Below are 24,332 nucleotides of genomic sequence, written 5' to 3'. Positions count from 1 at the left end.
ATAATAGAGCAACACATCCATATTTTCTAAATATAAAAATTAAGAGAGAGCTCACCCCTCAACCTCCCCCCCCAAAAAAAGCAGCAACAAGAGAACACTGGCAATGAATGATCAGATGGTCTAGCTTGTTATTAGCCAAAGATTCCATTGCCTTTCACCCAAGTCCTTACAGATTTTTCACTAAATATTTTAAACTCATCTAGTTTGGTTAGTAATATGATTAAATATTCATTGATTTCAAGATTACTGAGAAAATGATTTAATTTATAAGGTAATGCATAATATAATTAAGAAATTATATTGTGCTATAAGTGGAAATAAATGTATAAAATATGATTAGACCTCATCGTGTTATATTCTGACTAGCTTTTAAATAATCAGGATATTGCTTGCAATAAAATCATATCATTTTGTATCAAATCATTTTATTTAGTTCTTCACTTAATTTATGCTGGTATTAATATAGGTATTCATTTTCTTTTAGGACGTGATTCTCATTCTCCAGATTCAGGTAAAGGAAAAACTATTTTGGATATATTCATCTTGTAGTCATTTTGAGTTTGTTTTTATTTAAAGCTCATAGTATTGGTTTAGATCTAACCTTTGACTTCATATACTTTTATAATTCCATTAAATGTGATTGAATTTCATTGCCAGGAGGAACATCTCCATTTCATTAATGAATTCTAAAGAAAGTAAACCTGGATATCTCTGCATCAGATATGTTGTTGTGTTTTGTTTTCCTTTCTTAAAGCTTGGAGATCTTATGATGAGCGAACTCGAGAGACACTGAATGGAGATGCTACACATTCATCTCTTGCAGCAAAAGGCTTTAGAAGTGTTCGTCCAAATCTACAAGACAAAAAATCACCAATTCAGGTAAGATTGCTCTCTTGAGTCTCTCATGTTTTAAAATGCAGGCATTTTAAAACTTTCAACTCAGTGACACTCTAAATCAGTTGGCTTATCCATCTATTTTCTAGTAATACCTACACCTCCGAATGCGTGTTATTTCTGCTTATTTTGATTTCAGATTTATTCTCTGCCTAGAGGGCAGGTTCAGAAATGAAGCAATTTTTTTTTCTGATAATTCACCCCCAAAATTAACAAGATGCTCATAACATTTTTTAAAAATATTTTAAAGGCTCTTGGCCAATGCTCTGAATTCCAAAGCCTGAAGTATGAGAATGGATCATCTATGAAATAAATACATAATAGATTCAAGTGTTTATTAGATTAAGTGAGGGATGTGTTAGAGGTCTTAGTGAGCTTGTAATGTGTTAGAGTGTGTGTGTGTGTATAATTTTGGCATTTGGTGATTCTTAATAACCTGGTGAGAGAAAATATGAACATTCGACTTATTTTCCCAGAATGTCTCCATCCTCAACGTTCACAATCTGTTTGTTCCTTTTAATGTTTGGGTCTTTAGAATGCCATACTGTTGGGATTTGTTTTTATTTTTAGTATTTTTAAGAGCTAAGCTGTTTCTCTGTAGATAAGGGTAGGTAGCATTTTTTATGATGCTGTTCTTTGGTACCAAGTATGAACATATTTTAAAGTGAACTAAGGTAATGCTTTGCTCTTGTTAATAAATGCAAGCAACAGTGTCCTAAGCATCAGAATTATAAACAGGTGTGATGTGCCAATTTCTTTGTTTAAAGTATGGGCTTTACAAGGGTTACTTTGATAGCTAACATCGCCTTTCTCTCTTTTTCCTTTTGTGTTATTTTGTTCTGTGGATAATTTTGTCAAACAAGGCGCCCCTACCACCTCCTAGAAAAGAGAGTTTTGTTAGCCCTCCAGTAAATGATCACAAAGAGGGCAGTGTTTTGGACCCATCAATAACCAAGAAGCAAATCCCCTCGAATATAGTTTACTTTACTAACGAGGACGCTATCCAGAGGGCTATGTGTTCTAACAAGGAAAGTAGCCACACCATTATGTATTCTGAGGAATCTAACACAACTGTGACTTATACACAAAAAATTACTAGTCCACTGAGCCCGGTTTCTGACACAGGCTCCCAACAACCAGCAGCTGACAATAGGACCCTACTTCAACAGGACTACACACAGGATTCTCACCTACGGAGAATTTCTACACTCACATTAACCCCTAACCAAGATCAATCAAATAACATTCCTCTGTGGCCCCAGCCCATTGAAGCACTGGGATTTTCCCAAAGGCCTTATTTACCCACCCATAACCGTGCACCTGAGGTACACACAGCATCTCTTTCCATTCAGATAGCTCCCCCACATGAGCATAAAGCAGGACAGGAGTCGGAAAGCCACAAACGAGGACCTGGGCTTTCTCCAGACACTGCCAAGGAGCCCCTTCAGGAACTGGGACCCAGTTCTTCATTTGCTGTTTCTGAACAGTCCCCAGGGAGCTATGTGGTATATTCCTTTCCCTGTTTGCTTTCAGAACTGTGTTGAGCCTTGTTAATCTTTTATGTCACTGATCTAACTCACAAAACTAAGTGTGAAAGCTTTTCTAGAATGGTGAAGTTGGAAGGGAAAGGAAAGAGAGGCCATCCATCTTCCACTTCAGACTAAGTCCATCTCTACATCTGAGGGTGCCTTTTTTTCCACTTCAAAATCATTCAAAAACCATTCACCTAGGAAGCTTTTTTTTTTTCAGATCTCTTTCCTTTTCATATATTTGTGACCAAACAATAATGAAGTCATTGCATTATAGGTCTGGATCTAAAAGAAACTTTAGAGGTCATTGAGGGCAACTCTCTCATTTTACAGAGGAGGAAACTGAGGCTCATAGAGGTTAAGTGACTTACCCAAGGTCATAGATTTAGTAAGCAGCAGGGCCAGGATTTGAATCCATGCCCTCTGACTCTTTCTATTTTATACCAAGTGTCAATTATAAGTAAAGAATTTATAAATTACTTCAGTCAGTGTCCAGAGCAACCTTCCATTTTAATAAAATGGAAATTCAGATTCATTTTTTGAGGGAGATAGAAGACAGGGACCTTTTCTATTGAGGACCTTCTGATACTCAGTAACCTTAGCAAATTAAAGTTAGTGTAATTAATATAAAGTCTAGATGACCACACGTGTTGCAAAGGGATTATTTTTCAGATATATATTGAAGTAGATGGACTTTCAGGCTCTTCCAGCTCTGAGATTCTATAACTCTATGAAACATCATGATTTGATTTATTCATCCAAAAACATTTAAGAAACATTTATCAAGTGCCTACTGTATTACAGAGCTCCATGTTGGGCGGTGATACAAAGTTTACATGGGACATTATACATTGGGAGCTTATAGTCCAGTATATGGTTATGATAAAAACAAACTAGTTGTATAGCTGACATAACATGATGATGTCATTGAAGAGATGGAGAACAAAATGTGAAATCCAAAGAAGTCCTTAAGTGACAGGAGCTGGGGAATCAGGAGAGGCTTTAATGGCTGTCAGATAAGGAGAAGAAAGAAGAACTTTCCAGACACAGTGGGAAACATGGACCAAAGCAAGATGGGGAAAAGCAAGGCACTCTCAACAAACAAAGATGGAGTAGAAAATATATGGTGAGGAGTAATAAAAAAGGAAATAGGACAGGAAAGGTAGAGTTGGATTATCTGCACACTGCTATTACAGTATTAAACTACCTCAGATTATTGAGTGCATGATTCTGTTGAGAGAAAAAACAGGGAACATCTTTTTTTTCCTTTTCTTCTACATAGTGTTAAAATGATCATAGATTGGATTATATATATATATATATTTGTATATATATACACACACATATATACATATATATATATTATGCTTTTAATAATATATTTGACAGTTGTTTCATTAAACAATCATTTAAAAATCCAAGGATGATCATAGAGAAGGTGATATATATATATATATATATATATATGCTTTTAATAATATGGTTAAGAGTTGTTTTGTTAGAGTAATTTAAAAATTCTAAGGTGAAAGAGAAAAGTATTTATATAATAATAGGCCAGTGTATGAGCAACTAGGTGTTGTAGAGTGCTGGACCTAGGTTCAGGAAGACACATCTGCCTGAGTTCAAATCCAGCCTCAGACACTTATGAGTTGTTTGATCCTGGGAAAGTCACTTAACCCTGTTTGCTTTGGTTTCCTCATCTGTCAATTGAGCTGGAGAAGAAATGGTAAACCACTCTAGTATCTTTCCCAAGAAACCTCCAAATAGGGTCACTAAGAGTCAGACATGACTGAAAAATGACCGAATAAGAATAGGCCAGTGTAGAGGTAGACCCCTGTAATCCTTGTTACCGGGGAAGGCTGGGTCACTTGAGTTGGACAATTCCAAGCAGCAGTAGGGCTAAAGCGACTGAGTGTCCATACTAAGTCTGGCACCAGTGTGGTGAGCCCTGAAGAGATGGGGCCACAAGGATGTCTAAGGACCCAGATTGGAGATGCAGAGTAAGTAAAGCTTCCTCACCAGTTACTATTGGGATTGGGTTGGTGAGAATCAAATGAGATCATATTTGTGAAGTGCTTAGCACAATGCCTGGCATATCAATGTTTGTTCCCTTTCTCCCCTTACCCTTTGTAAATGTTCACTGCACTTCCAGCCTATCTTAAATAGAGAGACTCAGCCTCTAAACAAAACCAAAAGTTTTCGTATGAAAAGAAATTATCATCAACAGCAAACACTTTCTGTGTCCATGTCCTACGTGATAATTTGAAACCGAACTCTTCTCATATACTTGGCCTGATACATCAGCAGATGACAATGATTATTTTAAATTTATGTAGTACTTTATATTTTGCAAGGTGTTTTACCAACAATAATAATACGAATCGATTGTGTTATTATTATTATGATATATTAAAATAATCATATATGTGCTAATCATATATTTGTTATTAATTTATTATTATATTATAACTAATAAATATTAATAATAAATTAATATTACAATACATTATTATAATCATTCTATTGACATTTAAATAATGTACAAACATGTACAGAGCACTTTATATACCATTATTTCATTTCATATTTTCATACAACCTTGTGAGGTAGGCACAATTATCTTGATTAGACCAGGGAGACACCTGAAACTCAAACATTGAGTGATACAGATTCTAATTGTCAGTAATGAGATTGGAACCAAGGTCTTGCTGACTCCAAGTCCAATGACTCAATCCATGCTGCCTTTTCCTCTCATCTGACCCTCACAACCCCACTGTAAGATAGGTTGGGCAGCTGTTATAGTTCTCATTTTATCGATAAACATACTGAAAATGACTAAGTCAGGACGTCAAACCACATCTTCTGTCCAGTACTCTTTACACTTTAAATTGCCTTTCTTTGGGACTTGAAGGTTCCTCCCCAGGTGCCATAGTACCTGAAATTTATACCAATGGAGTTCCCTACGACCTACCATTTTTTTAAAGTTACCACACTGCTTCTATCAGGCTCCTATTAAAAGGGAGAAGGAACATGTTCAACCACTTACATCTCAGAATGGACCAAATTAGGCAGCAGAGAGCAGGGGTGTGACAATTGGAGATAGAACAGGAATTGGGGGGCAGCGGGATTGAGAATTTGGCCTGATTTCAGGACAAAGTGCAGCAGTCAGCAGGTATGACTCTGGTAATCTTTGTCCTCCAAGATAAATCTGTTATATGTGAAAATCTAATTACATCTAAAAGCTTTTCTTTAAAAGTTTCTTCGGTGTTGTTGGTGGTGCTGAGACCACCCAGTAGGCACACTGCTCAACCCTGAACAAATGTCTGAATAAGCAATTCTCTGTCAAAATTCCCAGAGGAAATGGTTTCTATTTCTATTATTCAGAAGGATTAAGCATTCAACAAGAGAGAGGAAATATATGATCAGAACTGTCAGGTTACATTTCTAAACCATTTCTCATTGAAAAAAGATTCACAAAGGTCACTTTAATCTTTTACACTCCCTTTGGCCAGAAATCTTTGTGAAGGTTAAAAGCTGGAACTAACCTTGATGACCAAGTTGGAGAAGTTTATGAATAAATGTATGAATTAGCCTGTCTAAAAAGTTGAAGATGTTCACTCCTCCAAGGGGAGAAACATACTGGTATCCCAGGAGCTTTTTAGCAATCTTAAATTTTTATTAGAGTCTGGGCATTAATTTAAATGAGTCAAGTAAATAGTCTAAATAACTACTCTGAATTATAGTCCTGTTTCTTCAAGCCAAATTCTACTTTTACAAGCTACTGGTCTTTTAATTTGCCCTCCCAAAGTCCTGAAAAAAGAGAGATTGTAGCGATTCATTCATTCTCTCTCTCTCTCTCTCTCTCTCTCTCTCTCTCTCTCTCTCTCTCTCTCTCTCTCTCTCTCTTTCTCTCTTTCTCTCTCTCTCTCTCTCTCTCTCTCTCTCTTTCTCTCTCTCTCTCTCTCTGTCTCTCCCTCCTCCCTACCCCCCCACATGAACAAATGTCCACCAGTGTTTCAAATGTTAAGTTGTTCCTAATGCCAAGTGCATGAAGGTTTTCAGCAGCCGCTTGGCAACCAGAACCAAACCCTGGATCCCAAAGGGGCAGATTCCTCTGTTGCACCTAAAAGAAATGAGCATTACATTCCACAGGGGCAAAACTCATCTTGTCAATTTTTATGGAAAACTATTCCATCAGGGACCAATACCTTATAGTCACAGCTGCTCTTCACATCTGTAGGAGCTCAAGTGGGGGGTTTATCTCACACGTTGAAAGTGAGTAAGTAGTAACCAGGCTGTCAGCATCTGGATGGTGGGATGATGGAACAGTACATCTGCATTTTTTCTGAACCGTCTCCACTATCATAGGGTTCTCATTAACATTATTGGATATTCCTGTTTGGCAAAAAGCTCTTTCTTTTATTAAGCCCAAGTCTGCTTGCTCTGGTTTCCACCTGCTACTCCCAATAGCTAATAATCGCTAACCTAGCCAGGTACTGTACTATGCACTTTACAAATATTATTTCATCCTTCTAACAACCCTGGGAAGTAGGTGCTATTATTATCCTCATTTAATAGAGGAGGAAACTGAGGCAAACAGAATTTAAGCAACTTGCCCAGGGTCACACAGCTGGTAGGAATCTGAGGTCAAATTTGAACTCAGGTCTTCCTGATTCCAGGCACAGTACTCCTTTCATCTCCCCTTCTGTGTGATAGCCCTTCGAATAATATAAAGCCATTATATAGTTTCTCATTAATCTTTTCTAAACTAAACACAACCAGTGCCTTTAAATGTTCCTCAGAAGATAACATTGCCAGGGACACTGCCATCCTCTTATCCTCCTATGGAGAAGGTGTAATTCACCAATGATCTAGAATATGGCACCTCCGCAGAATTGAACATACTTCACATGTGGTTTGTCTAGCATTAAATGGACTATATCTTTGCAAAATCTCGATGTTATTGACGCTGTATAAGGACTTCGCCTTCCTTGGTTGAACTTTGCCCCCATCAGAGAGGGTCATGATATGAGAGATGGAGTGATGGATTTGGATTAAGGAACATGTAGGTCAAATCCTGCCTCTAATGTTTACTCTGACCCTGGGAAAGTCCCATCAGTTTCATCATCTATAAAAAGGGGATAATGCAGGGTGTTCCTGAAGTCTGGACACAAAGGCAAAAATGCATATTTATAAGAAATTAAATGAATGAAATTTTCAGCAACACTTTAATTGGAATATTAACAAATAACATCTTCAATATTTCCATCAACATCTCCAATATTTGTGATGCAAAGGTTGATGCACTTTGCAAGATTCATTCACGTGAACTCGATGTAATAACTCCACATTGCCATCAATTTTAGCACATTCACTCTTTATGCGTTCAGTCAAGTGTGTTGCGTCTGAGATTTTCATTGAACACACCCTCTCCTTTAGCATGCCCCAGAAAAAGAAGTCAAGGGGGCTAAGATCTGTTAATATTCCAGATATTTCAAAACATGCATTTTTGTCTGTGTGTCCAGACTTTAGGGACACCCTGTAGAAGCTGTTACCTACCTCACAAGGATATCATGAGGCTCAAAAGAGATGATGGTTTGTAAAGCACTTTGTGAATTTTAAGGTACTAATAAAATGGCAGCAATTGTTACAGTTATTCTAACTGTTAAAACCCCTTCCTTCCTTCCTTCATGACCAAATTCAGCCACCCCTCCAAGAAAAAGTCTTCCCCTAATTCCCTTCCCACCCCTAAACTGGAAGTCATCTCTCCCCCCTTAAATTATTCTTAGCTCTTTCTTTAGATTTAAGGTGTCTGAATTTTGTTTATGAATCCATTAGAAAGGTTCAAACAAAATGGTACATGAGATCTAAGGGGATGCAGTTGTTACTGATTGGTTGATCAAGGGAACATTTGAGTCAAAATTTTAAAACTAGGTTTAATTTCAATGAGTAAAAAGGAATAGGAGGACATTTCAGGCATGGAGAACAGCATGAGCAAATACCCAGAGGCAGGAAACCTTAGGCTATAATTAGGGAATGGTTTGACTGAAACCAAATATGTAATAGAAAAATTAGCATGAGTAGAGCACCGGCCCTGGAGTCAGGAGGACTTGAGTTCAAATGTGGCCTCAGACACTTGACACATGTACTAGCTGTGTGACCTTGGGCAAGTCACTTAACCCCAATTGCCCTGCCCCCCAAAAAAAACAAAAACAAAAAAACCCCGAAAGATTAGCAAGCTAGGAGAGTGCTGAATTTTGGAGGGATTTGAATTCTTGGCTAGAAGACTGGATTTGAATCAGTAGGAAATAGGGAGCTAAGAAGGATAGTGTGAGTTGTTGTCTAGCTGCTTTTTGTGCCAGAAAGCCCATAATTAGCACCCTCCTGTGAACAAAGAGGATGATGGAGGTCAAAGGGCAAGCTGGCCCAAAAGGAAAGGAGACAAAAGAAGCTCCAAGTGTTTTAGGAGGGTTTTTTAAATGCCAAAACATATCAAAGCATTTCTGTTAGCAACTGACAAATGCTTCTTTTTTTAAAAAAAAGTTCTATCTGTTGGAATTTAAGAGAAGATAAAGATGTGACATGAACACTCACTAAATTAACAGATTCGACCTAAGCATTCTGGGAGGAAGCGAGAGGGGAACGTGGAAGGAGAGGTGGTATTATTCCTCACATAGAGCTCCCTTTGGAATACCATCCCACTTTAGCATGGAGGAGGAGAAGAATATGATTCATCTTTTTAGAGCTTTAGACCATCTGGTGAGAGAAGTTCCATTCATTCAAAGAGTCTTTGTAATGATCTCTCTGAGACAGAGACAGTGTTCCAAATAAGAAGCTTTCTTGCCCCCTCCAAAAAATATAACCATAAACCTCAAATATCCCAGCTGTAATTCTTAAGTGCTGTAAAATATGTCAAATACCAGTGACTATATTTGAGTATCCCAAATATTCACCTATTCTTTTAATAAAGAATACATATAATAGGATAACATATTATATATAAAATACATTTCTATATACAGTGCATTCTTTTTTTTCCATTCCTTCATCTAACAAACATTTATCATACGGTTAATTGTTACCACCCAGAAAGACACAATTAGGCCACTTATTCAAGAAAATTGGATCCTACATCCAATCAGTAACTACTTATCTTTTAGCTCACACGGAGAAATCTGAGGACAGAAATCATGTCCTTGTACAGAGAAAATGGTGATGAATGAAGGCAAATAATAGGATTCTTTGTTGTCACAATCTTTTTAGAAGTTTTCCTTTTGCATGCAAACATTTGCCCTTATCCCAGAGAGGAATCCATTAGAGTAAAAAAAAAAATTAGATAATAAACTATTTAGGTCTGCCTTTTAAGGCTGGAAAAAGGAGTGCAGCATTAACAAAATAATTTCTCCAGGATCCTAAATACTAGGCTTCATGTTGCTACTATTGCTTGTATCTCAGATAACTGAACCCATCCTGACTTTACACATCTAGAAATGAAAGGGTTAAACTAGATGGTCTCAAGAGTTGATTTCAAAGAGCTCTTCCACCAAAAATGCCTATGATTCAGTGAATTCTGATTCGTAAGGGGTCAAATAAGACATAAGTTTGCAAGTGGAGAACATTTTAGATATACACAGCAGCAGTGTAGGAATTGGGTTTGGAAGAGAGAAAGCTATGGTCCTTCCAGCAAAAGGTGATGGGACTCTGGGAGCCAGGTCTAACTGCTGCTTGTTCATTCCTTGGTTCATTTTTTGACCTTCATTATCAAAGAAGACCATGACATCAGGAAAATGATGATGTCATGACCTGTAAATAAATTGGATTTAAGTGAGGAGGGCTGTGAAAAGTCACCAGCCTCACTTTCTCCTCTGTAATCATCTGGGTCCAGTGGTGAGATATACAGGGTGTCCTAAAGTCTGGACACATAGGCAAAAATGCATATTTTCAAGAAATGAAATGATTGAAATTTTCAACAACATTTTATTTAATTGGAATATTAAAAAAATAACATCTTCAACTTCAGATAACGTCATATGATTTCATATTCATTTTCCAAGAGTGAATGCGCTAAAATTGACGGCAATGTGAAGTTATTGAGTTACTGCATTGAGTTCACGTGAATCCTACAAAGTGCATCAACCCAATTTGTATCACAAATGAAGGAAATCATATTGAAGATGTTGTTTGTTAATATTCCAGTTAAATAAATGTTGAAAATTTCAGTCATTTCATTTCTTGAAAATATGCATTTTTGCCTGTGTCCAGGCTTTAGGAACACCCTGCAGATCAGGATGACCAGAGATGGCTCTGGATGCAGTGAGATACCTTGGCCTTTTTAAGCTAAGGTCTTTCCCAGGTCTCAGTTTGACTGAGGCAACACCCATTCAGTGATTAAGGCTAGGTAAGAAATGAGGGAAAGAATGGCCTCTTTTACCTAGTCAGAAAAAAATACAAAAAACAGACAAAATCCATCTGGGAGGAGAAGGCCCTTAGGGCTTCTGACTGCTGCTATAGATACCTGCAAGGCCATAAATGGTTCTTGGATGTGTCTAGATCTACCCCAGTCTCACCAGATCTTCTCCCCATCTCTCAGTCTTAGGTCCTGGAGGTGGCCCGTTTCCTTTTCTTTCATTGCAGTCTGAGGCCCTTCTCCAGATGCATAAAGATAGATGAGGTCAGGTGGGACAATGCAACCATGATGAGCATCAGCAGTTCAGCCAATGGTATAGACACTGGAGTTGAAGTTGGCTTTGTGTTGCCTTCTGCGATCGTGAACCCTGATCAGACTGACCCAGCTCTTTTAAGAGAGAAGGGGATGGGAGAAAAGGAAAAGAGAAATAGCGGGTGAGGCAGGAAATGGGAAGAGAAGAAGGGAGAGAAAGAAAGGACAAGGAGGAGGAAGGGAGGGGGAGGGAGGGAGAGAGGAAGGGAGGGAGAGAGACAGAGACAGACAGAGACAAAGACACAGAGAGAGAGATGAGGGAAAAAGAAGGGACAGAAAGAGGGAGGGAGAAGGGAAGGAAAGGGTTAGAACTGGCTTAGGACACAGCCACAATGCCACTCAAAACCATGGAAATCCTGCCAGTGAGTTGGTCCAAGTGGACAAGTGGAAAGTTCACCCTCCACTTACCTAGGAGTATCCAGGAGTATCCCTACTAAAGACCCAATTCCTGTAGGGCAAACATCTCCGAAGAGAGAGTGATGCTAAAGTAGAGGGTCTGCCAAGACCGACTGTGACTGCGCTAAGGACAACAGGAGAAAGGAAGGGTTCCTAGTTGCATCAGTGGCACAAATAGATGCTGAAGGCAAGTCTGCCATATTGATGGCTTAGATGGCTTTGGCTCCATGAACCTTCTCAGTCTGAGTCTAATCCCTTCCTATTTGGAATAGGAATCCACCCGTCCTTCCCCGCCAGGGACCTGTTCAGCATTCATCCTTCCTGAATTTGCTCTCATGATTTTCACTTCCTAAGAGGGGCCCTACCTTGACCATGAAGCAACTTCAGAGTGAAACCAGTGATGTCTAGAGAAAAGAATTACAATTATAAACAACCGGAAGAAGCGCAGTGTGGCTGAACATTTATTACTTTATGCTTCCAATTTAGTTTATAAAAAGGCTAACCTAAGGGAGATTTATTGGAGTATTAATCTATCTAGCTCTATTTCAAATCATAGGTGTCCTTTCCTTGTGCATAAAATATTGTTAAAGCCTCCATGATTGTTTTGTTTACATTCAAATGTGGTTTTACAGTTTTATTGGAGTGTTTATTAGTTTAGGTCTTCTTTAATTTATGATTTTAAATAGATCCTTCTAATATAATTGATAGCACATGAATTTAAAGCAGAGTCCCACCCTCCTGCAAGTGAATTGTCTAGATGCCTGGATTCTGGATCCTCCCCACCTTCTCTTCTGTGCTCCCTGAAGCTTGGAATCAGCGATACCCATAGTCCTTTGGGATAGGAAAGGACAATCCAGCTCTTACGGCTATTGGTTATGAATAGATAGTTTTCACGTCTCAGGTTGGTGAAGCTCCATAGAGATTGAGGATAATAGCCAACATGGTGGCTCAATTTACATATTGTGCCTAATGCCCACAAACCTCTCATGTTGCTGGTAATATTAGTATCATTGGCCATATTTTAAACAGATGAAGAGACTGGGTCCCTTGCCTATGGTAAGAGTATCATCACTGACACTGGAAAAACTCCAGACAGACTGAGAGACGTTGCTGAATAAATCCTTCCTTTTTTTAAATGAAATTTATGAATATATTTAAATTAATTTATGAGACTTATTAAAAGAAGTAGTAACAAGAAATAACAGTACTAGAAATGAAGCATTTTACATCCACAAATAGATACACCCAAAGAGCATGAGTTCTACTTTGTTGATCACCCAACAAAGAAATTATATCAAAGAGGTACCTTTTCTTTGCATAGAGTCCCCTGGATTCCAGGGGTCCTTTGGACGGCCTTTGCTCCTATGGATTGAGTTAAGACTAATGTAATCATTCTGGCTATTTCACTAAGGCTCCTAGTAACATTGGCTCAAAGTCACTGTAGAAAATAGCAAATCCAGCATTCGACAGTATGTTGTCATTAGAAGTTTTTTTTTTTTAACATCTATTTCCATTTAGAAGAATTTGAATCACTTGCCAAAAACCTTTTTTTTTTTTTAAAAAAAAAAAAAACTCTATGGAAATCTGATGGGAACTTTATTGTAGGTACATACTAAGTGTCTTTTCTGAGTCTTTCTTATTTTTTTTCTGTTTATATTGATACCAGTTACTTTTTAAAAGAGTTTTCCAGTGTATTACTATCTTTATTTCACAAAGTTTAACTTTTATTACTCTAAAATCATTCTGTGTCTATTTTGTGTGACCCTTTCTTCCTTTACAGCCATTTCTAGACTACCTATTGGTTCTTCAAGTTTTCTTCTTGAATGTATTAGTGGGGTAGCCAGAATTTTAGAATCTCAAGCCAAAGTTTCCTAAAGAAACTCCTTACCATTGTTAATTGAAAAATATGCTTCAACCACAGGCAAATCACTCAGTTTTATCATGTGTTTAAAACATTTGTTGTGTAGTTGTTTTCACTCATGTCTAACTCTTTAAGACCCCTTTTGAGGTTGCTTGGCAGAGATACTGGAGAAGTTTGCCATTTCCTTTTTGAGTTCATTTTACATTTGAGAAACTGAGGTAAACAGGCTTAAGTGACTTGCCCAGGGTCACACAGCTAATAAGTGCCTGAGGCTGTATTGAACTCCTCCTGACTCCAGGGCCAGCCTTACACTAGCAGCCCAATCTATCTTTCTGCCTCAGACATCTATTATCTGTGTGACTCTGGGCAAGTAATTAAAATTCGTAAACTCTATTTTCTCATATGTAAAATGAGATTAATAATAGCACCTACATCCCAAGGTTGTTATGAGAATCAGAATCACCACATCCAAGATTTGGGAGTCAGCAACCATCTGGTCTAACCAATACATGAAAGTAATCCCCAAGCTAGCATGCTAAGAAGTGAAAGTGACCATCCAGACTCTGCTTGATAAAGCTCCAAGGAGAGAGAACCTATCACTTCTTGAGGTTAGCCGTTCCACATTTGAAGAATTCTAACTATCAGAGGTTTTTCCAATTGGAAGATTTGAAATAGCATGTTGCTGTGAGTTATTATTATTAATGTTATTATCATTCTTGTTTTGCTGTTCATGGTGATGTAATCAGCCCAATTACTTGGACAAAGTGAGTTCCTGAATCTCAGCATGAAGGTGAGGGTGGTCTCTCAAGCTTCTCCAAGGTTGAGAGCTCCATAGTCTAGTGTTCTACTAAGAAGATATCCTAAGAGATGTGATCCCAGAATTGAGCTTTCTGGACAGAAAAGAGAGACTGAAAGACCTAGGAGCACTAAAGACAGGAGCCAGATTTTGTGGGAAGGTGAGAAGTTTAGTTTTTCAAAGAAGGGGGGGAAGGAGAAAGGGAGAGAGATGAAGGAGGAGAGAGAGGAGAGGGAGAGGGAGAGGGAGGGAGGGAGAGAGAAAGAGAGAGAGAGAGAGAGAGAGAGAGAGAGAGAGAGAGAGAGAGAGAGAGAGAGAACGAGAACAGAAGTGCAGCATTTGGGGGTAGGCAGAATTAGGCTGAGGAGAGAAGTCAGTCTGGAGATGTAGATTTAGGAGTCATTAATATAAAGGTGAAAGTCAAAGTCACATGAGTCAATGAGATTACCAAGGGAAAGTGTATTAGAGCATTTTAAAGTGTATTAGAGCATTTATTAGAGCATATTAAAAGCATCTTTAGATGATCTTTAGAAAAGATCTTTAGAATATGCTCAGATTTGGGGACCTGAGAAAAAGAGAATAAGACAAAGCAGGAAACAGTCAAAGGTAAAAGTCGTGTGAAGTCATGGAAGCTGAGGAAAAGGTGAGTTCTAGAAAAGAGAGGTGATTCTTGCTTGTCTTTTGCATTTTCTTTGAAGATCAGAACCACCTAAGTTATATATAAGTTGAGTGGCTTATTTTTCAGACAACAGATGCTTTGAATACACATAGAGGATTTACCTAGACGGAGCATTTTGTGTAAATGTGCAGTTTTACAGAATCCCGCTTATTCACTTCTAAAAACCTTTTGCCCTTTGCCCTTCAAGTCTAGAATGGGGCTTTTTAATATAGCATTCCTTCTTGGGGATAACAAGATAATCCCTATCCTCCTCATCATCTACCATGTTTTGAATGCCTATCAGACACACCTCATGTTCATCATGTGCAAAAGACTGAGAATCAAAATACCCAAGAGGTCCTAGTCTGACTCGTGGCCCTGTCATGTCCTAGTTGGGTGATTTGAGAAGTGATTTGTTCCCCCTTCTGCTTGAAGGAACTAAAACACTTTAGAGGAGGAACAGATACTTTAACCAGTCTACATGTTGGGACTTTGCAACCTGCTGTCTTTTGAATAACTGTGAGCACAGCTGAACTGAACACTGTGAAAGTGTCTTGTTTGTCACCATCAGTGTCCGTGTTTGGGGTTTTTTTGCTTTGAAAACAGCTCTGAGAATGATGATGCCCTTCCCTGCCTTTTGGAGCCTTTTGTATTTTTCTCCAAAGTAAACAAACAAAAAAAATTCCTGTTGAGATTTAAACAATGCCTGAGCAGAGCAGAATCTCATCTGGTACCCTTTGTATTAAAAAAAAATTCAAATATACCTCTGAACACAGATGCACTTTCATAAAAATGAAATATGTTTATTTTTCCGTATTTTCTTAATTCTTTTATGAATTGTTTTATATTCAGTCATGCTTTTAAGTGGCTTTTTTTTCTCCAATTAATCAGGCCCTACTCTGAAGCTTCTGCTTGAAGATATTTTTTCCTCTTTTATGTGTAAGGTAGTAAAATGTCCTTCTGGGCAGATAATTTATACATGAATTACGGATTACTATTATAATAGTGGGTTCCTGGATTAGGGAGCGCCAGCAACCAGTTAAATTTGGTACCTTCTCTATCGTTTCAGGTCTTAGAGAGTTGTCTAAGGCATTGAGGGATTAATTAAGTGACTTTCACCCAGGGTCACACAACCAGTATGGGTCAGAGGTGAAACTAAGACCTAATGGAAGCTCCCCTGACTTCTGGCTTCGCCCTCTATCCACTATATATATCTGTCTCTCTACATGTAATTTTATTTTTTAAGAATTTTACCTGACATTATCCAGTCCTGAGATTTATTTAATTTATTAATCTAATTTTAAAATTTTATCTTATTTTTATTTAATTTAATTTTTATTTTTAAACAACTTTATAATTTTAAATTTAATCTATTAATCACATTTTTACTTAGAAACACACACAGTAAATACAGAGAAGAGCTGGGAACTCTCAATGTGGAAACTCCCTCTATGAGAAAAAAAATAGATGCAAATTGTGACTTTACTAGATAAAGAATTAGGGAATTATCCAAGGTCAATCCAAAGCAATTTCAGAAGCAGAATATGAACTCATGTATTCCTGAGTCCATATCCAACATTTGATCTACTACATCAGACTGCCACCACTTAGAAATTAATTCCTTGTATATTTATCAAATTTGACCATATGTGTCTCAAGTTGTGTTCTTACCTTGTAGATACATTGTAACCTTATTCCTTGGACCCATGCATGAGAAAAAATTATAGATAAAACTGTGTTTTGAGTATTCCAAATCTCCTTTGCATAGCTGCTGAAATGAATTCCTCTTTCTAGCAAAGAATGTTATAGCAAATATATTAACTTATATTTGTGTTATAGTTTCCAGTTTTGTAGTATATTTCTATTAATATCTGATCTGGCGATAGGATTTTACTAAGCGAAACACGCATACCGAACAAAGATTATCCAGAGCCAGTCTCTCTTTCGGTTCACTTAGGTGCATCACACTGAATACATAAGATTTTAAAAACCAACAACTCTCGTTGAAATATAACAACTCCTTTAATCTAGGTTTGGGGATGTATGACTTTTTAAACTTAGGACAATTTGCATTTTTCTCTAAAGCAAGGACTTTAACCTGGGGTCTTGAAACTTTTAAGTATACATTTTGATGACTGGGTTTTTAAAGAAAATTAATATATTTTGTTTTAACCACTGTAAAAATAGGGGTTTTTTTGAGGTAAGTTACACCAGACTGTCAAAAAGATCCAGGACACACACAAAAAAAGACTAAGGTTGTTCTAGAGATTTCCTTGTCCTAAAAATTTTTAATGATTTTCAGTCTCCTTCAGATTGAAGATTTTAGTGATTAAATAAAGATTGTGAGCGTTGTAAAATCAGAGTTAGAAGACCTGGGTTCAAATGTCATTTTTAACCATGTGAAAGTCACTTTTCCCCCTCTTTGAGCCTCAGCTCCCTTATCTGTAAAATGGGGAAAATATGGGCACTAGTGTACTTTTATCACAGAGTATTATAAAAAAAAAGTTTTATAAATAGATTAATATTCAAGTGTGGTACTGTGGTTGTTATTATTCTGATTTATTTTGAACAGCAGCAGCATTCCATCACTTGTTCTGAAAATTGTGACTGGCTGAGAACACCAGATTTTACCATTTAGTTCTTTACCAACTCAAGATTACCTGTGCCATTTCTAGACTCATATAGCTCATTTTAAATAATAAAAATTTATATATAATAATTTATAAATACATAAATTATTTATAAATATATAATATAAACAGTATAATTATTATTAATAATAATAAAAGTTTATCTATAAACTGTTCCCCTAAACCATTACTAGCTCTCCCTCTAGCCTTCTATCCATTTATCTCAACATACCTAGCTTACTCCTCCTCACTGATCCTCCCATGCATTCTGTCTAGTTGTGTCCAACTCTTTGTGACCCTATGGGCCATACAGTCCATGGGGTTTTCTTGGCAAAGTCACTAGAGTGGTTTGCCATTTCCTTCTCCAGTGGATTAAGGTAAACAGAGGTTAAGTGACTTGCCCACAGTCACACAACCAGTAAGTGTCTGAGGCAGTATTTGAACTTGGGTCTTCCTGACTTCAGGCCCAATGCTCTATCCACTGAGACACCTATGTATCTTTTCCCAAACATAATCAATTCACAAAGATTTCAGGGTTATTTCACTCTTACCGAGGTTTGCATCAAGGCCTGGTCATGTCGTTTCAGACTTTGGGATACAAATCACATTACTGGCAAACATCTTTAAAAGCTTCCATGGTGATGGCTTTTTAATTTCTCCTACTGACAAGCCCTACTTTTTCTTTTTTTCTTTCTTTCTTTTAGTCTGAGACAATAAAGCCTTGGAAGTATTAAGGTCTCTCTGCCTTTTTCAGTTTCTTCTTACTTCGCCTTGCATTAAAACCAGCAATGGCAGACCTCATCAACAATTAACACATTCTAATCCTCATCGTCACTATATTTTCATTCTTACACAAAGTGATTTGTAGATACTCTGTAATGGATCCCTGGCACTTTGAGTCACTTTAATGTAACTGACCAAAGGGAAAAAAATTTCCAAGAGGGGAAAAAGTTCTAATCAATTTCTTCATGTTTAAGAGAAATTTGACCTTTTTTTGGTATGTAATTTCATTGTCACAAGGAACTCCAAAATGAGGCAATCCCCTCTGCCAATGCTGACAAACACCTTCTCTTGCCCCAGCAAGTATCCTAGAACACATAGAGATAAAGTGACTTGCCCAGGGTCACACAGCCAGCATGTTTCAGAAGTGGGACTTCAATCCAGGTCTTCCTGGTGCCAAGGTTAACTATCCATCAGGCCACACTGTCTCTCATTTGATCAGCATTTAGATCAATTAAGTGACAATATTTTCTTGCTCTAATTTGATTTGTTTTCAGGGAAAACAAAATTTAAAAAAAACAGCCCATGTCCTCAGAATGTATTTTCTGGCAGAGAAGAAGGAAGCATTTCTTTTGTAGCATAGCAAATGGTCTCATCTCACACTGCTGTCACAAGGACTTTTTAAATATGTTTTAAAAAATGCTTGACCTGAGTTGTGCAAACTTTCTCAAGCCCTTCCTTCATAATTGCCTCCCAATGTGAGATTTGTCCCAGTCTTGTTTCTAAAAATACTCATTCCTTTCTGTTCCTTCATGTTTACATGCTTTTACAATAGTGTGCGGTTGACTTCAAATTCCCCTGAATGTGTTTTCTAAGATGCCAGTAAACAAAGCTAACACTTTGTCTATGTCTGACGCACTGCAAAGGGAGAAGAGGATGTTTTCATTCATTTTCTCTGTTTTCTTTCCTCTCAAATCCTAGCTTGGAAAACAGAAACTAGCTGCCAGTGTGATGGAGGCAAATGCTCCCCCGATGCACAGACAAACAGCAGCCGCAGAAGCCTCTCCATTGCGCCCATTCTCCGCGGTACCAGTTAATCAAACTTCTTTTTCGCCCGACAGTGGTCCCTGCCTGGCATCCTCCAGCCTGCCACCCTTTGATGACCCTGTGTCTTCACGCTTTCCTAAACCATTGGCCCCCTTACACTGCTCCTATAAATACCCTTTCCTAGCTCCTGTCAACATTATCCCCAGCAACGACACAGCCACAGCCACTGCCACCGCCTCCGCCTCTTTTATCGCAGACTCGTCGCGGAGTGAGCCTTCCTCCCGCTCCGTGAGCGAGATCTCATCTGCCATTCTAGATGAGCTTCAGACTTCTTCTAACTATGCTCCTACTGACTGTCCTGAAACACCTTCCCCAACCTTGAATGAGATGTCTGCTGTGACAGATGGCACCACCTTAAACACCACAGCTGCCACTCATGTAATTATTCATCCTTCGTCGCTCTCTGCATTCTTGGAACAGGTCTCCAAAGGGGAAAATAACACATTTCTTGTCTGCCATCTCATTTTGCAGCTGAACATTTCTATCCTAACAGTTGTTGATTATTAATGTGGTCCAAGAGGACTATTCATTATGATTATATTGGCAAAAATACTGGGTTGTTTTGGGGTTTTTTTTAAACTGAACCAGTGATTTTATTGGTAAAGGGAATTCACTAGAAGGAAACTCCTACCAATGCAGAAGGGAATTTGCTTTGTAGTTTATAGTCTTAGAGTTGCTTGGGGACACATCTAGTATGTATCAGAGAGGGACTTGAACCCAGAGTTTGCTGACTCCAAAGACAACTCTTTACTCAACATATACCATGCTCCCACCCCACCCCCTGTCTCTGTCTCTGTCTCTCTCTCTCTCTCTCTGTCTCTCTCTCTCTCTCTCTCCCTCCCTCCCTCCCTTCTTCCCTCTCCTCCTCTCTCTCTTTGTATACACACACATATAAACCTGAACAAACCAACTGTATAGTCTTACTTCACTTAAGTTATTTTTATATTTATAATGAATGGATTATTTAAAATTATCCTGTAGTGACTTGCATTAATTAAAAGTGAGCCCAGAAATTTTGACAGGTGTATTTTACAACATTGGCAGAGTTTTAAGGGAAGACCGCAGACAGAGAAGCTTAGATAAAAAGAACCCAGCCCCATGATGTTGCCATTTTTTTTAGACACCGATTTACCTAGAGATTCATATTAGCATGTCTTATGTGAGTATCTAACATTGTTTTGTTTCCCAGCAAAGTGGTTACCAACTGCATGAGACTTATTCCTTTCCTCATCTTTTAACTAACCAATTACTTCTGTTGTGGGCTTTCCTCTGTCTCACAGGAATGAATGCTGTAAATAATCTTAATTAATGTTCTTATAGTTTTGCCCTTCAGGAATGATTTCTCCATGAGTCATTCTAGGGAACGCTAATGAATGTATTATCCTGTTATATAGATAATGTGTCCAGGAAGATTTATATGTTCATCATTTTTATTTGTATGAATGTTTGTGTAAAAGCAAATAGAAGAGGCTGTTTAAAATGAATTAAGGAACTAAATTATACAATTCTTTAAAGAAGTTTCCTGGTGACATTAAAAGTGTGATGGACACAGAATTAAGGAAAGAGGGAGGGAACAAGCATTTATAAAGTTCCTACTATGTACTAAGTACTTTACAAATATTATTTCATTTGATCGGAATGTGATTTGTGAACTAACAGACTTCCTTAGTGTATTTCTGGCATGAGTTTTTCAAATCTGTATAATTCCTTGCCTGCAAACTTTAGCTTAAAATAAATATAGTAGAAGCCAACAAATAGGACTTTTTAGATAAAAGTGATCATAGAATAAAATTTCAAATAAGTGCTGTCAGAATGACAATTTCCCTTGTGCATGGTTCATATTCTGTGTCAGGGTCATAAATAAGCTGACTCCATATTTCACAGTAATGAAATGTTACAAGCCACATGTTTCCAGATACTGCAATTATAGAAATTGACCATTATTTTTATTAGACTCTTTAGCTATATTGCCAAAGAGCCTCTATAAAATTTTATACTGAAGGAGCTCTTTTTACATGAAAGGCTCTGGAAATAGTCTCGTCTATCAGAACCCAAATCTTATATTTGCTTAATGCTATTCTCTGCTAAGGGACTCAGAAGATATGGGCCTACCGTGTGCTCCTAGCTGCCTTTTTTACAGCCCTTCACCATATGCCAGGAATTCCACAATAGCCTATGTGGTTATAGGACCAATTATAGAGACAGGTCATGTTGGTTTTTTTTTTTTAATTTGTCAGGATTGGATCAACCTCTGAGAACTGGGAGTTCCTGCTTATTGAACCCTCCCTATCATTGTGAGGTGTGCCAAACCAGCCAATATCAGAAATTTATCAAACAGCTTACCACTCTATTTGAGTAATCAGAAGACAGTAGGAAAGACTGCCAGATTATATAATTCGGAAAAACAACCCATAAGGCCATCAGCTTAGAGAGATCAGTGTGGTCTGCAGAAGCCCATAGGTCTATGACGGTCCTACCCTGACACAATGGAGTGATGCTTTTCCTTATATTTCCACCCCCCCCCACAATTGCCCTATGGTGTGTAAACCCAAACAGATTTCTTCCTTTTGTCAATTACTTTGTTTGGGGAGGAAACTTTCCCAAGATATCCACCATTACTATTAAAGACTATGATAGCTGATATACAAATACAGAAAATCAGGAATTAGGTCACATCTACAGGAGCAATGTTTTTCTTCTTTTTCATTTTAACTCTGTCGCTAAGAGCGAGGAGCATTTCTCTTGGCTGTCTGAGCCTCATTTTTTCAGGAACTTTCTGGTATGTTCTCAAGAACCCTAATATCTTCCCTGTACAAAGAAGATGGAGGTCTGGGGTGGTAAGATTACAATCAAGAGAAAGAGGGAAAACAGGCACAAGGAAAACACCCTGCTCCTGTGGTGATGGATTTTCATTTTTCAGAACTAGGGATGTGGTGACTAATTTCTGTTCTGAGGAAGGCAGTATGTTCTTGGCCTTCATTAAGTGAGATGGGTATAGGGACTTTATGTACTTACTGGGATGCCTTCTCATTTCTCTCAGGGTCAGATAACAGTGAATGGGCGCTCAGGCGGGGCCACCAGTCCAATGAGTTACTTTCAGAGACCGTTCTCCCCGTCAGCCTACTCTCTACCAGCATCACTCAATTCAAGCATTGTCATGCAGCATGGAAGGACACTTGGTAAGAAAATGGGCTTTCTTCTTCCATAGGAGTTTGTGGGTTCTAATTGCTTCTTGTCATCTCCAACATACCTATTTTACATCAGCACCCAGGCAGGATTTTTCATTTCCACCTTCGAAACTAAATACTTGAAAAAAGAAAATATAGGACTTACTTGAGGAACAAAGGAGTCAACATGAGAGAAGATCCTCCACTATTGTGTAACTCCCAGGCCTGTTTGATCTTAGGTTGGTATTGGGAAGAGAAGATTCAGTGCCATAGGAGAGTAGTTCCATTGCATTCTGGCAGGGGTGATTTAGTTATCTTGTTATTAAGGACACCAGGTGCCTACAATATATGTCACCTACATTGCATCCTTTTCACTCCACTGTGACCATCCTAACTCAGACCCTCATTTCTATTCATCTTTACTATTACAACAGACTCCTAACTGGCCTCCCTACCTGTTCTCTCCTTTCTGTCCTTCTGGCTACTAAAGTGCAACCTTTCTAAAACACAAATCTGATCACACTACCCCTCCTTCTTCTTACTTTAAGACTTTCAGGGGTTCCCTATATTCTCCAAGGGAAAAATATAAATTCCTGACCCTGGCATTTCAAGCCCTCCATGACCTGGCTCCGACTTGCCTTTTTAAGCTACATCATTCCTTGTTCATGGACTCTATCTATATTGAGACTTTTTGGACTACTCGCTGTTCCCTGCCCTCTGCTGCTTTTGTGCAAACTGTCCTCCATGCCCAAAATGGATTAATTCCACTCTTTTTGGAGACATCCTTTTTCTTCAAGGCCTGATTGTGTCACCTACTTCACGAAACCTTCCTTTTTCCCATACCCAAACATTTCATAGAACTATGTTTGCTCAATACATACTGGAATAGATTGACCTCTCCTATCTTTTTATCACATCCTAAATTGAATTAAAAATATGTATCGTGTTTCATCTCCCAGTAAAACTTTAAGTTCCTTAAGGCAGAGACTGTTTTTTAAATTTTTAAAAAATTTCTGGCACAGACTTCTTTTTTAAAAAAAAAAATTATTTTTTTTTAAATTTCTGCCCCAGCAGTAAGTACCCTAAAAACATTTGCTTGTTGAATTGGTTAGGTTCAGCAGAAAGAGTCCATATAGCTTGGAGTCAAAAAAAGAGAAAGAACTGACTTGCAGTCATTGGAAGCTCACTGTTTTGTTGGAAAGCTCTTATTTTGACAAATTTTTTCTCATCATAAGACCTGAAGGCAAAATCATTTCTCACAAGGGACAGATAATTTGTCATGATAATGTCTTTACAATTAGAGGTGTTTAACAATGAAAAGGACAGCCTTGAAAAGTGATGAACCCTCTGTCACTGTGAATGGTCAGGGAGAAGGTAGGTGGCCATCTGTCAGCATCTGGGAGAACATTCTGACACTTGATGGAGGATTGGATTAAGTGACACCTAAGGTCCCTGAGCGGCACAGTGGTTAGAACACTGGGCTTGGAATCAGAAAGACTAATCTTTAGGAGTTCAAATCTGGCCTCAGACATTGCTAGTTCTATGACCCTGGGCAAGTCACTTAACTCTGCCTTGGTTTCCACATCTGTAAAAAAAAAAAAAAAAGCTGGAGAAGGAAATGGTAAAGTATTCTAATATCTTTGTCAAGAAAACCCCAAATGGGGTCATGAAGAGTTGGACACAACTGGAATGACTCAACAACAGTAAAGTCCCTGTGTAGTGTTAAGTGAAAACTTTACGTACTAAAAAAAAAAGATTTTGGAACACTTGAGAAACTGATTTATAACTCAGACCACAAAATTCAAAGACAGGTCAGGGTTGAACCACTTTTCTCTAATATCAGAGAGGAAGAAAG

The 24,332-nt window shown here is 38.0% G+C and overlaps 1 protein-coding gene across 3 annotated transcripts in view; it reads left to right on the top strand.

The window, feature by feature from the left end:
• SORBS2 (sorbin and SH3 domain containing 2) overlaps positions 1 to 24,332 on the top strand; it is a 288,776-nt gene that overhangs the window by 161,526 nt on the left and 102,918 nt on the right. For 2 of the 3 annotated variants that reach the window (XM_036764815.1, XM_036764816.1), the window contains exons 6-8: positions 485 to 511; positions 755 to 879; positions 22,351 to 22,489. In XM_036764815.1, the coding sequence (XP_036620710.1) occupies positions 485 to 511; positions 755 to 879; positions 22,351 to 22,489 (291 nt within the window). Of the gene's footprint in view, positions 1 to 484; positions 512 to 754; positions 880 to 1,757; positions 2,400 to 19,184; positions 19,290 to 22,350; positions 22,490 to 24,332 lie in introns of all 3 variants that reach the window. The other variant, XM_036764812.1, reaches the window with a different exon arrangement.

This window comes from Trichosurus vulpecula, chromosome 6 (assembly GCF_011100635.1).
Source record: "Trichosurus vulpecula isolate mTriVul1 chromosome 6, mTriVul1.pri, whole genome shotgun sequence".
Taxonomy (NCBI): Eukaryota; Metazoa; Chordata; class Mammalia; order Diprotodontia; family Phalangeridae; genus Trichosurus; species Trichosurus vulpecula.
The sequence above is the reverse complement of the archived record's forward strand: the minus strand, read 5'-3'. Positions and strand labels throughout refer to the sequence as shown.